The sequence below is a fragment of the Ursus americanus genome, chromosome 2 (assembly GCF_024610735.1).
Source record: "Ursus americanus isolate L20-20 chromosome 2, mUrsAme1.1.p, whole genome shotgun sequence".
Lineage (NCBI taxonomy): Eukaryota > Metazoa > Chordata > Mammalia > Carnivora > Ursidae > Ursus > Ursus americanus.
Window position 1 is genome coordinate 103,268,179 of NC_142128.1, and position 13,536 is coordinate 103,281,714.

Genomic DNA, 13,536 nt, shown 5'->3' on the forward strand with positions numbered 1-13,536 from the left:
CACCCTTGTTTCACTCCTGACTTCAGAGAGAAAGCTTTCAAATTTTCACCACTGAGTAAGATGTTTTCTAAGGGTTTGTTTTGTTTTGTTTTGTTGCACTTACATTTTATTAGGTTAAGGAAGTTACCATATACTTATTTTGGAGGTTATTCTCTTTTTTTTTTAGTAGGCTTCACACCCAATGTGGGGCTTAAACTCATGACCCTGAGAATTCCAAGACTTATTTTTTAAAAAGATTTTATTTATTTGTTAGAGAGAGAGAGAGAGAGCACAAGCAGATGGCAGGCAGAGGGAGAAGCAGGCTCCCCGCTGCCCAAGGAGCCCGATGCAGGACTCGATCCCAGGACCCTGGGATCATGACCTGAGCTGGAGGCAGACGCTTAACTGACTGAGCCACCCAGGTGTTCCTCCAAGATTTATTTTAAAAACAATGTTATGTATGAATTGGGGTGTCTGGGTGGCTCAGTCGTTAGGCATCTGCCTTCAGCTCAGGGCGTGATCCTGGCGTTCTGGGATCGAGCCCCGCATCGGGCTCCCTGCTCCGTTGGGAGCCTGCTTCTTCCTCTCCCACTCCCGCTGCTTGTGGTCCCTCTCTCTCTGGCTGTCTCTCTCTCTGTCAAATAAATAAAATCTTTAAAACAAAACAAAAGAAACCAATGTTATGTATGAATAATTTTTTAATTGAATGACTTTTCAACTATTATAATAATCCATGCCTATTCTTCTTTATTCTGTTATAGTGGATTTCTTCGATTTTCAAATGGTATTCCAACTCTCCATTTACAAAACAAAACTTGTCTGGATGTGTGATTTTTAAATATATTGCTGAGTTTGATTTACTAGTGTTTTGGTTAGGAGCTTTGTATCTGTGGTCATGGGTGATATTGGCTCATAATTCCCTTTTCTTTTGAGGTCCTCATCAAGTCCTCCTGGATTCACAAGATGAGTTGGGAAGTGCTCTCCCCACCCCAATACTCTGGAAGAGTTTTTAGAAAATCGAGGGAAAGTTTTCCTTAAATGTTTGGTAGACTTCATCAGGAAAGCCATCTGGGATTAGAGATGTCTATTTCTTTCTTAGAATACAAGAAACTTTGGTAAATTGTGTTTTTCAAGGCATTTGTCTATTTTATCCATTTCTTCATTGCCAAAATTTGTTAATATAAATTTGTTTATAGTAATCTCTATTATTTGGGCTTAAAATGGTGATATTCTCTTTTTTTTTTCCCCTTTGTCAACTAGAAACATGTTATAAAGAGACGCTTCCCCTTATCTGGTATTTGGTTACCCACTGGTATAGTTCATTTGGGGATGGTAGGATAAATACTGGTGTCTTTCTCTTTGTTTGCCAGTTTTCAAAATAAGGAGTTGATTTCCTATCATTTTCCAAAGGTGACCTTTTTGAAAAAATTGTTATGAACTCATAGGTTTAACATATTTAATGGATTTTGGCAATACTGTGATAACTATCTGAAAGGAAGCTCTAATTGTCCTATCTTCGGCCAACCTCTTCAAGTTGACTTCTGATTACTTTGGACATGACCCAGCAGTCTTTGATACTTCCTAGCTATTGGGCATGTCAAACTATTCCAAACTCATCATGTACATTTCCTCCCCCAGGCTTGGAATCAGCTACTTATCTAAGAATCCCCAGTAAAATTTTTAGTGGGAATTGATATTTCAAGACAACCATCTGGGTATTGAGGATACTTACTGCTACTGATTATGTTTCTAGGGATTTTAATGGACAGTGTAGGAAAAATTTCTCTCTCTGAACAATATATTTATATATTTATATTCAGATCATGTGAGTTTCTAATGCCTCATGAGTTTACATTGAGTCCTATTCAAATTCAGGATGTTTTGTCTAACTTCTTCTATATTACATATGTATCTCCTTGCTTTTATGCCAAAAACACTTGGTGAAGAATGATAGTATTAGAATATCTCACATTACACACCTCACAAGATCAGAATAACTAATACAAATATTACCCCCACTATTGTGATTACTGAAAACGGTTATATTTTCCCCCTGGCATATGCTTTCGTATTCTCCCAGTGTATTTTATAATTGTATTATATCTATATTGTCAGAGAATACATCCATTACATAGTATCCTCTTTCCCTTTGAACCCTTACTTTGCTTCAGTTTTGTAAGTAACTGTGGACTACATTAAGTTCTTTTTTTTGGTTTGTTTTTTGTTTTTAAGATTTTATTTATTTGACATAGAGCACAAAAGCCAGGGGTGGGGGAGCAGCAGAGGGAGAGGGAGAAGCAGGCTCCCCATCAAGCAGGGAGCCCCACATGGGGCTCCGAAGGCAGATCCTTAACCAACTGAGCCACCCAGGCGCCCCAACCCTCTCGTTCTTATGCTGATATCTCTTTAGTGATTTTGGTGGTTTGAAGGTTATTATTTAGTAAGTTACTCACGAAGAGCTCATGGGAACAATATTATCTGAGCTTTTTACATGTTAATAGCAGTTTGTGCCTCTTCTAGAGTCATCAGTTTTGCTGAATATAAAATCCTTGGCTTGTGTTTATTTTCCCTTAGTATCCTAAGTATTTTACTCCAGTTTTTCCTGGCATAAAGCATTGTTATAAAAATTATAATTTAATTTTATTTTCCTTGTATGTAAATTGCTTGTTTTTTTTTCCTAGATGGCCACTTGGGTTGGCTGTTCTGATTTGATATTCTTGAGTATATGATGTGCTCTTTCAATATGAAACTTCAAGTCTTTTTTTCTTGGGGTGGGGTAGAGATGTTTTCTTGAATGGTTCACATTGGTTTTGTTCTTTTGTTCTGATTTTCTCTTTCAGGGTGTCCATTTACCTATCTGTTGGATATTTTTTGCCTATCTTCAGTATTTGTCACTTTCTCTTAAATCCTTTTTATCCCATTGTTTATTTCTTTTCACTTTAAAATTTTTCCTCTTCTAATTTCATGTGTCTTTTAAAGCATTATCTGTTGTTCATTTTCATCTTTTAAGGGCTATTTTCATTGCATATAGAATTTTAGATTTGGAATTTATTTTCTTTCAGTAATTTAAAGATATTTTTGTTCAGGGACGCCTGTGTGGCTCAGTGGGTTAAGCATCTGACTCATGATTTTGGCTCAGGTCATGATCTCAGGGTCGTGAGAGCGAGCCCTGTGTTGGGCTCCATGCTGGGCATTGAGACTGCTTCACATTCTCTCTATCTCCCTCTCCCTCTGCCCTTCCCCCCTAAAAAAGGGGGAAAAGAAAAAAAGATATTTTTGTTCAAAGTTTTCTGGTTTGCGTTATTCCTATAGAGAAACCAGCCTTAACTCTTACAGCTACTCTCTTGAGAGTCACTTTTCTTTTTTGCTTTGGCTACCTTTAAGGTTTTTCTCTTTGTTTTTCATTTTAGAATTTTTAGTGTAGTGTTTCTGGATGCAGATTACTTTTTCTGTGCCTCAATGCCTTTTGCCTTTTGGGAAAATGTTGCTTCTGGCCAACACACTCTCTCCTCTCTTTTTAGGATTCCAGTCCTTAGATCTAGGCAGTGAATCTCCATTATGGTCTTGTCTGTATTTTCAATCAGCTTATCTCCCTATGCATAATTTGGGGCATTTCCTTCTGACCCCTCTTCCGGTTGACTAATTCTGTTTTCACCCATCACTCCCAATAGTTGAGTTCTTAATTCCAGTTATTGCAATTTTGATTTTTTTTTTCCTAGAAGTGATTAGCAGCTCAGACAGAGGCATGGATAAGGCAGAACAATTGAGGTTTAAAGTGGCCGTAGGGTGTATAGGAACAACACTAGGAAAGGTGACTTGCAGATATTGGCAAGATGGTGGCTGGGGGACTGACCCACGGAGCTCAAGTTAGATAGGACAAGGAGAGGAAAAATGGGATGGCAGAGAGAGAGAGAGAGAGAGAGAGCGAGCGCAGAGGGTTCCATATGGTGGATGTCTAGACAGTGTGAGGAGAAGTGAGAGGCAGAGGCATAGTGGGAATAATACTGACAGAGCTAGAGAATTGGGGGTTGAGGTCAGAGACAGGAGTGTTTGAATTTAAATGTAATTATAACACATTGCAATTGAATTCCTGATCACACACGGTCCAGTGCAGATGGCCCCGGGTAGATGGTTCCTGTGGATGACTCTCCTCAGAACAGTGGACTAGGCTTTTCTGTCTAGTGGTTCCTTGGAGAATCCCCTCACCGGACTCTTCTCATCCAGCTTGCTCTACTCCATCTCTAGTCGTTGCTGGAATAGACTGACTATGGTGGAAGCTGGGAAGCATGGAGGGTCATGCGATCCCTTCCTCAGCACCTCATCCTGAAGTGACACCTATGGCGTCTGCTCATTCTGCAGCATGAGAACCAATCACGTGGCCCCACCTAGACACAAACAGGGCTGGGAAACGCCCTTCCTGTTTAGAAAGCGTCTTCCCAGCAACAGCCCTACGGGACAGCTGGCAGAACTCAGGAGTCAACTGCAATTGCTTTCAGGGCACAGGAGAACCTGTCAAGTTCTCAGTATGTGGCAACACAGGTGGGGATGGGGTTTGTGACACCTGGATGACAGGGGCTCAAACAAAGGATGCTGTGATTAGGGTGAGGAGATACTGATCTGGAAGTGATACTGGGGTTAGGGAGCACTTTAATTCCAAGCTCTTCAAGAGTACCCTTGGTTTGAGAGAAAAACAGGGAAAATGATATTCTCTGAGGAATGTCTGCTGAAGAGGGGTCTAGGGTCATCGAACCGTAGGGTATATTAGAAAAGTTTGAGAAGGTGGAGAGTAATGGGAATGGCCCAAGTGTAAGAAGGACAGAATAGCTTGAAGATGAGACTTTGAGGAGAAAGTAGGCTGGAAGGACTCACACTTTGGGGGCTGGACAAGCGTGGAAGGAATGTGGTGGGATGGATTTGTTTGGCCACATCATTGAAAGACAGTTCTTCCTACATCCTGGAACGGGTAGCAAGGGGAACTCATTGTCTCTTGGCTGCTATCTGGGTGGGTTCTCCTTCTGGGAGAATTAAGAGAGAGAGAAAGCTTTTTTGGAAGGCATTATCTCTGACTTTGTTTGAGCATGAGATTTCTGGGGAAAAGCAGGAATCAATGCTGTTTGTGGAGAGGCTCCGTCATGATGGGAGGCCCTCAGGCCAGAACACTGCACACAGGAGTGAAGTCTGCTGGTTGGAGGTGGTGAGGCCTTCTGCCGTGGTCTGCAAAGTGGAAAGCGATGTCAGCAAGGAGGCTGAGATGGACCAGTCAGAGGATAGAGGGAAACCAGCAGAGTGTGGGGACAGTGAAGCCAAGGTCAGTGGGTCAAATGATGCAAGGAAGTCAAGTGAGATGAAGCCTAGAAAGTGTGCCTCTAATGTAGCACCAGCATGATGAATGGGTGGGAGCCAAAGGCCGACCCACCAACAACCAAACACTGAATACACTGTGGAGAAAAAAGAAAATATCCACCTATAATTGCATCACCTTATTACAAGCACTATTTTATTTTTCTGATCCCTTTAAGTCTGTTTTATATGACCAACGCTTCTTTTTGTTGTAAATGAATTTCAGTAGTCACAGAATGTAATACGCAGGTCATATTTTTTTCCTACCCACATGTAACTGGTTCTATTTTCCTTAGATAATTTATATATAGATTTAAAATAGAACGGCGGGTGTCACTGCCCACTAAGTTCTACTTCCATTCAAAGACGCCGTACCTTCTTCATGGTGTTATTAAAGCTGTAGTCATTCCTGCCGTGTATTTCCCACACGATGAAATTGACTTCCACGTCTTCCACATAGCCATTGTCATTGTATCTGGGCGAGACAGCAAACACAACGATAACCGGTTAGAGCAGAAGAGAGGGCTGAGAGCTGCAGCCCTCCAGTGCGACGGGCTTCTCTGAACAGCGCTGCCGCCCGCGAGGCGACTTAACGTTCTCGAAGCCTCCGTATTGTCACTTATCTGTGAAATGACAACAGTACCTACTGCATGGTTTCCTTCAGTTCTCAAAGTCAACCTCCCAGTAAGAAAGCAGGAAGTGTTCACCTTCTTTACAGTTGGAAGCTAAAGTGCCGTTCACTTTGACAGGAACCATGCGTTGAGGTGAGGGCAGCGGAGGCCTTGCCGTGTTGGCTGGGAGCAGGGAGAAAGAACTGAGGAAGGAGGAAGGGCACCGCGAGGGGCCCCCGGTGTCATTTAATCAACAAATATTCATTGGGTGACTGTTGCGTGCCACGGGATCACTGTGATGAGAACGGAGATGCTCCAGGGCTCCCGGGGGGACCGGCTGGAAGACGGGGCTGAGTGTCAGGGGGTTGGCAGCAGCACTGAGAGCTGAGGTGGGGCCCGAGAAGCAGAAGTGGTCACCAGCTCCCGGGAGCCACAGTCACGCGCAGCCCATGCCCAGAGAACTCGTGATGACTTTCACCCGCAGCAGACCCCCGCAGACAGTCCAACACGGAGACAGTCCCCGTCCCCGGAGCCAGCACTGGAGACAGGAGCCCCACTGAGCTTAGAGTAGTCACCCCAAACTCTGTGCGTTTCAAAAGAGAGGCTACTTCAGATTGTTAAGATCTTTTTTTGTTCTTGCTACCCTATGAAAATAGGGGCTTGAGAGCAAAGCTGAAGTTCAGTTAGTGGTAAAGTTCCACCTGTGCACTACCAGAGCTTGCAACTGTTTCAAACACGGTGATGGCTTCTTCATCCATCTGTCATTGCCTGTTTTTCTGAATGGGATTGTCCCCGCCCCCACCCTCCTCTCTGGATGCAAATTTCACTTAGGACTCTGGTCTCAGGCACTTGCTCCTGGGCTGGGATTCTAGGACTGTTGCCCCAGGGTCTGGCACATTCTCTTGCTTCCCATCTCTGTGTCTACCCATAAGATAGCGGGCCCTTGACCACGGTGTTTCCTTCCTCACGGCCCACATCTCAGCCTGTCATCGCAGTCGCTCCCCCTGGCTCTCCTGGCTCCCCCTGGCTACGACTTGGAGCCATCCACTCCTGCTTATAAAAACCAGCTCTTGTCCCATCACAAATTGGGCAAGAAATTTGTACACATCAGAAAGTGGTATCTGAGAAGGTATTTTATTTCCATCTTAATTCATTTTTAGAAATCATAAAGACGTGATTTCAGGTGTGAGTAACTAGGGGTTAAAGTCATGGTGGTCGACTTCTTTCTTGACACAGGAGGAAGTCATAGAGAACCCTAAACTCTAAAATTCCTCCCACAAGAAAATGCACACACGTGTGTGACACTCAATTTTGTACGCAGTTTCGGAGATTTGGGCCATTCTAGGAGCTTTGGAAGGTGCAGCATTTTGACTACATCTTCTGAAAGCCATCAGATTCTTGAATTATTAAGAACTAGTTGTAAAGCCATATGCTTTATTGAAATTTTAAAAAGATCTTCGTTGAACTGGGAGCCAACATTGATGGGCACTCACAAAAGCACTAGGCTATAGTGCCATCTAGTGGCAATAAGGATAAATTATATGGCCCATACGTCTGGGTTTATAATGATCTTCCACAATGCTTTCTTATTTCATGGAGTATATGGGACAAAAATACTTGCCCGCGTAAGCATGGCTTATTTTCCTTACTGTTCATTAATAGGATATGATACCAGTGAAACCTGAGGAATTTAGAAATGTCACTAGTGGGCAACTAACTTCCCTGTAATTTGTAACTTCTCCATTGTGACAGTTTGGCTACTGATCCATCAGACACATTCGTGTTCGGTCCCGTGGGACCAGTCAGTCCTGTGTGTTACCCATGTCTCTTACTTTCTGTTTCGTGATGCTTTAATAGCTGGGCTAATTACCCCAGGAGAATTGGAAGCAACATGCTTTATCAAGTGACTCCTGGTAGCAGAGACATACTTAAGTTACCCCAAGAAAGACGCGCTGCCACATGGCCCAAAGTACTGTTGTTGTCACAGCCCACTCTCTGGCCCCGCCTCCTCCACCCCTGCAACCTCTCATCCGCCCCTTGACCTCACCAGACATCCAGTCCTGACTCCCTCTGCTTTCCTCCTACAGGCAGTTCCCTCCCTGCCCCGCCTCCTGGATTCTCTCAGTTGCTCTCGCCCTGCCTCCAACATTCACCCCAGCCTTGGATGTCACACTGCCTCCTGCTTTCTTGCACATGCTACTTGAGAAATGCAGATAAGTGGCACAGGGCCCGCTCGCGGTGTCTTCAGTCAATTGCGCCTTTGCTGTTGTCTGATAATCTTTCTACCACCGGCCCTTGGCCAGTCCTTCTCATATTACCCTCAGTGACCCCTGATACCCTCCTCGATTCCTCTCCTCAACCCCTCTGTGCTCCCAGGGTACACATGGCCCTTTCTGTTTCATGTAAGTAAACTGAGGCTGTCAGACATGACTTCTCTCAACTCCTACACACCTCTGTTTCCAAACCAGTCACTTCCTACATTTAGTTTTACTGCCCCCCCACCTCCCACCAAGTCTCTGGGTGAATTCTTCTTTTAACATTGCTACCTGGGCCCTTGATCTGACTGCCCTAGTTTTCTTCATGGACCTGGCTCCTATAGCTTATTTTATTTTAATTATGAACTATCTCAAACATGCAAGAAAACACAGAGAATAATGTGAAAATTGTTATGTATCATTTCCATCCAGGTTTTATATTTTACTTATCCATAAACATATCCATAAATCATATATAGAATTGCTTTATGAGTTTGCAAATACGCACACACAATATCACACTGTAAGTATCTTTTGGCAACTACCCCCCCCCCCACTCAATATTAGGTTTTGAGATGGATCCATAGGAGCTTCCAGTCTCTTGATCTCTGTTTTCCTCAGCAGCAGCTCCCTCCTGACTACTGGTCCTTCCCTATCCAAACTGAACTTGGATCCCCTCTTACAAACATCCTAGTTCATTCATTTTAACTGCTGAGCAGCATTGCATTGGCTGCAATGTACCCATCCAAACGTTCACTGTGTTTCATTATGTGTATTTTACCACCATTAAAAGAATCTATAGTTAAAGACGCCATAAACAAACATGTCAGCCACCTGTCTTTTTCACTCAGCTTATGGTAAGATACCGTGAGGTGGCAGGAAAAGTGGGAACCTGTGATATCCTGGAAGCCAAATGAAGAAAATATTTCGAGTAGGAGAGAATGATCAGCTGTGTAATTCTGGTTAACGAGATCAACTAGGGTGAGTCCTGAGGACTAAGCGCTGGGTACAGCAATCCGGAGGCCACTGGTCATACTGGCTGGCGGTGCTAGTGGCATGGTGGTGGAGGGATGGGGGAGGAGCAGGAGGAGAGCTGGTGACCGTGAGCATAGTAGCCATGGGGGCAGTGGGGGTCAAGAGGGGTGAGGGAAAGAAGTGCAGATTTCTCTGATGATCCAGTAAAGAGGGAAAAATTGATGATGCTGGAGAAGGCAGGGGGAGTTTCAGGAGCAGTGTTCCGAGGTAGGAAAGCGGGTGGGGCTCCAGGTCACAGATGGAGAGAGGGGCCTTAGATATACATGTGTTCACCTATGATGATAGGAAGACAGAGTTGTACAGGTAAGGGGGTGGAGGTTTGAGGAAGATCTCTTGTGACTGACGTCACTTGGACTCGTTCATCTTCCTCATTCTCTCTTCTCATCTATCAATTATCAATGACCTATCAATTATCAAGCCCCTACCTATTATAATCATTAATTTTTCTCATAAATGATTCCTCTTCTTTGTCTGTGCTGCCATTTCAATCCTTCGTGTTTTTCCTCCATGGACTACCAGTACAGTTCACTGCCGGTCTCGCTATTTAGACTTGTTTCCCTGAAGTTCATCTTCTCACTTCTCCCAGAGAGGACTAGCTAAGCCAGCTCATACAGACAGGAAGTCTTCCATGATCTGGACTCCACTGAAGCTACTTTCCCAGCCCCTTGTCCTGACACTTCATGCCTCACTTTATGTCCCAACAGCATTAGACTGTTTGAACTGGACATCTTCTTCCTCAAACCATCACTTTTGCCTGAAAGCCTCGCCCAGTGGAGTTCATTGCCACCTTCCCCACTTCTCTTCTTCCCTCTCTGCCTTCAGCTAAATATTTATTATCCTTTAAGACTCAGTGACTCAGAGCAAATGTAAGTTTTCTGGAAACATTTCCCAAAACCCCTCTCCCTTCTGTAGCTGGGTTAGATTCTTTGGAGTTTCCTTCCTATTATTCCATATCAGATAATATGTTTATCTAATTCATCAGACTCTTGAGCCCCTGAGAGAGGAAATCTTGCCTTATTTGTCTTTGAATTTCCAATGCCTAGCACAGTAAAAGTTCAGAGGTGTTTAATAATAATGAATTGAGGGGCGCCTGGGTGGCGCAGTCGTTAAGCGTCTGCCTTCGGCTCAGGGCGTGATCCCGGCGTTGTGGGATCGAGCCCCACATCAGGCTCCTCTGCTAGGAGCCTGCTTCTTCCTCTCCCATTCCCCCTGCTTGTGTTCCCTCTCTCGTTGGCTGTCTCTAAATAAATAAATAAAATCTTAAAAAAAATAATAATGAATTGAGGAATACACTTCTCTGGGAGACAACATTAAGATTATTTACCCTTGGAGAATTAAGACACTGCATAAAACAAAAACAAAGCAAACGAGGAGCCTGGGGAGATGGTGGAGTAGGAGGACCCTGAGTGTCCCTTGTCCCATGTTTTCAACTTGACTAGTCCCAAGTCAGTAACCAGAGAGCAATCTACAGCCTGGAGGAACAAACTCCACAACTAAATATAGAGAAGAAGAGAGGCAGGAAACACAAGAGCAATAAAAATGAATACTTCTATAAAAAATCAGTCAAGGAACTCACAAAAAAGGATATAAAATATAATAACATATGCCTAAACCGTGGAGAAGAGGAGAAAAGAATGGGTTGGAACTTAAATGACCATGAACTTAATATTGACTGTGACATGCAGAAGAGGTTATATACAAACCTAATGGTAACCCTATATCACAAATCACTAGTAAACATGCGAAAAATGAAGAGAAAGAAATCCAAACATATTACTAAAGAAAATCAATAAAACATACAAGAGAGAAAGACAAGAAAGGACTTGAGAAAATCTTCAGAGACAACCACATAACAAGTAACAAAATGGCAATAAATACATATCTATCAATAATTACGTTGAATATACATGGACTAAATGCTGATATATATAGGGTGTTGGGATGGATTAAAAACCCCAAAAAACAAGACCCATCTAAATGCTGCCTACAAGGGACTCATTTTACACCTAAAGACACATGCAGATTGAAAGTGAGGGGCTGGAGAGACATCTGTCATGCAAATGGATGTCAAAAGAATGCTGGAGTAGCAATACTTACATGGGACAAAAGAGACTTTAAAACAAAGACTGTACCAAGAGACAAAGAAGGATACCATATAATAATAAAGGGGACAATCCAACAAGAAGATAACAATATAAACATTTATGCACCCAACATGGGAGCACCCAAATACATAAAACAGTTAATAATAAACATTAAGGAACTAATCAGTAATATACAATAATAGTAGGGGACTTTAACACCCCACTTGCATCAATGGACAGATCATGTAAACAGAAAATCAACAAGAAACAATGGCTTTGAATGGTACATTGGGCCAGATGGACTTAACAGATATATTGAGAACATTCCATCCTGAAAGAGCAGAATACACATTCTTTTCAAGTGCACATGGGACATTCCCCAGAATAGATCACATATTAGCCCACAAAACACACCTCAACAAATTCAAGATTGAAATCATACTGTGCACCTTTTCTGACCACAACACTATGAAACTAGAAGTCAACCACAAGAAAAAATCTGGGAAGAGCATGAGTACATGGAGTTTAAATAACATGTTATTAAACAATGAATGGGTCAAACAGGAAATCAAAGAAGAAATAAAAGAGTACATGGAAACGAAAATGAAAATATAACAACCCAACACCTTTGGGATGCAGCAAAGGCAGTTCTAAGAGGGAAGATTATAGCAACACAGGTCTACCTCAAGAAGCAAGAAAAATCACAAATAACCTAACCTCACACCTATAGGAGCTAGAAATAGAACAACAAACAAAACCTAAAACCAGTAGAGGGAAGTAAATAATAAAGATTAGAGCTGAAGTAAATGATATAGAAACACAACAAAACAAAACAAAACAAAACAACAAAACAACAGAAGAGATCAATGAAACCAGGAGCTGATTCTTTGAAAAGATCAACAAAATTGACAAACCTCTAGCCAGAATTATCAAAAGAAGAGAGAGAGAGAGAGAGCGCCAAACAAAATTACAAAAGAAAGAGGAGAAGTGACACCCAAGACCACAGAAATACGATTATAAGAGAATATTATGAAAAACCAAATGCCAATAAATTGAACAACCTAGAATAAATGGATAAATGCTTAGAAACATAAACTTCTAAAACTGAAACAGGAGGAAATAGAAAATTCGAACAGACTGATAACCAGTAAAGAAATTGAGTCAGTACTCAAAAAATTCCCCAAAAAACAAAAGTCCAGGACCACATGGCTACACAGTGAATTCTACCAAATATTTAAAGAAGAGTTAATATCTATTCTTCTCAAACTATTCTGAAAAATAGAAAAGGAAGGAAAACTTCCAAATTCATTCTATGAGGCCAGCATTACCCTGATACTAAAACCAGAAAAGAAACCACCCAAAAAGAGAACTACAGGCCAATATCCCTGATAAACACAGATGTAAAAATCCTCAACAAAATATTAGCAAACCAAATCCAACAATACATTGAAGAAATCATTCACCACGATCAAGTGGGATTTATTCCTGGCTTGCAAGTCTGGTTCAATATTCACAAATCAATCAATGTGATACATAAGAGAAAGGATAAGAATCATATGATCATTTCAATAGATGCAGAAAAAGCACTGGATAAAGTCCTACATCCATTCATGATAAAAACCCTCAACAAAGTAGGTTTAGAGGGAACATACCTCAACATAATAAAGGCCATATAGGAAAAACTCGTAGTTGACCTCATCCTTAATAGGGAAAAACCGAGAGCTTTTCCCCTAAGGTCAGAAACAAAACAAGGGTGTATGCTCTCACCATTTTTATTCAACATAGTATTGGAAGCCACAGCAATCAGAGAACGAAAAGACATAAAAGGCATCCAAATCCATAGGGAAGAAGTAAGACTTTCACTATTTGCAGATGATATGATGCTATATACATTCGCAGATGATCTGATACTATATACAGAATCGTTGTACAGAAATCTGCTGCATTTCTATACACCAATAATGAAGCAGCAGAGAGAAAAATTAAGAAAACAATACCGTTTCCAATTGCACCCAATATAATAAGGTACCTAAGACTAAACATAACCAAAGAAGTGAAACACCTGTACTCTGAAAACTATACAACACTGATGAAAGAAATTGAAGATTTCAAAGAAATGGAAAGACATTCCATGCTCATGAATCGCAAGACCAAATATCATGAAAATGTCTATACTACCCAAAGCAATCTACATATTTAATGCAATCCGTATCAAAATACCAACAGCATTTT

At 41.9% G+C, this 13,536-nt stretch overlaps 1 protein-coding gene across 1 annotated transcript in view; it reads right to left on the minus strand.

Moving 5' to 3' along the window:
• The window catches only part of CATSPERE (catsper channel auxiliary subunit epsilon), a 168,768-nt gene that overhangs the window by 13,410 nt on the left and 141,822 nt on the right, over positions 1 to 13,536 (minus strand). Inside the window, exon 19 of the mRNA XM_045796212.2 lies at positions 5,695 to 5,794. Coding sequence (XP_045652168.2) covers positions 5,695 to 5,794 — 100 coding nt within the window. The remainder of the gene's footprint in view (positions 1 to 5,694; positions 5,795 to 13,536) is intronic.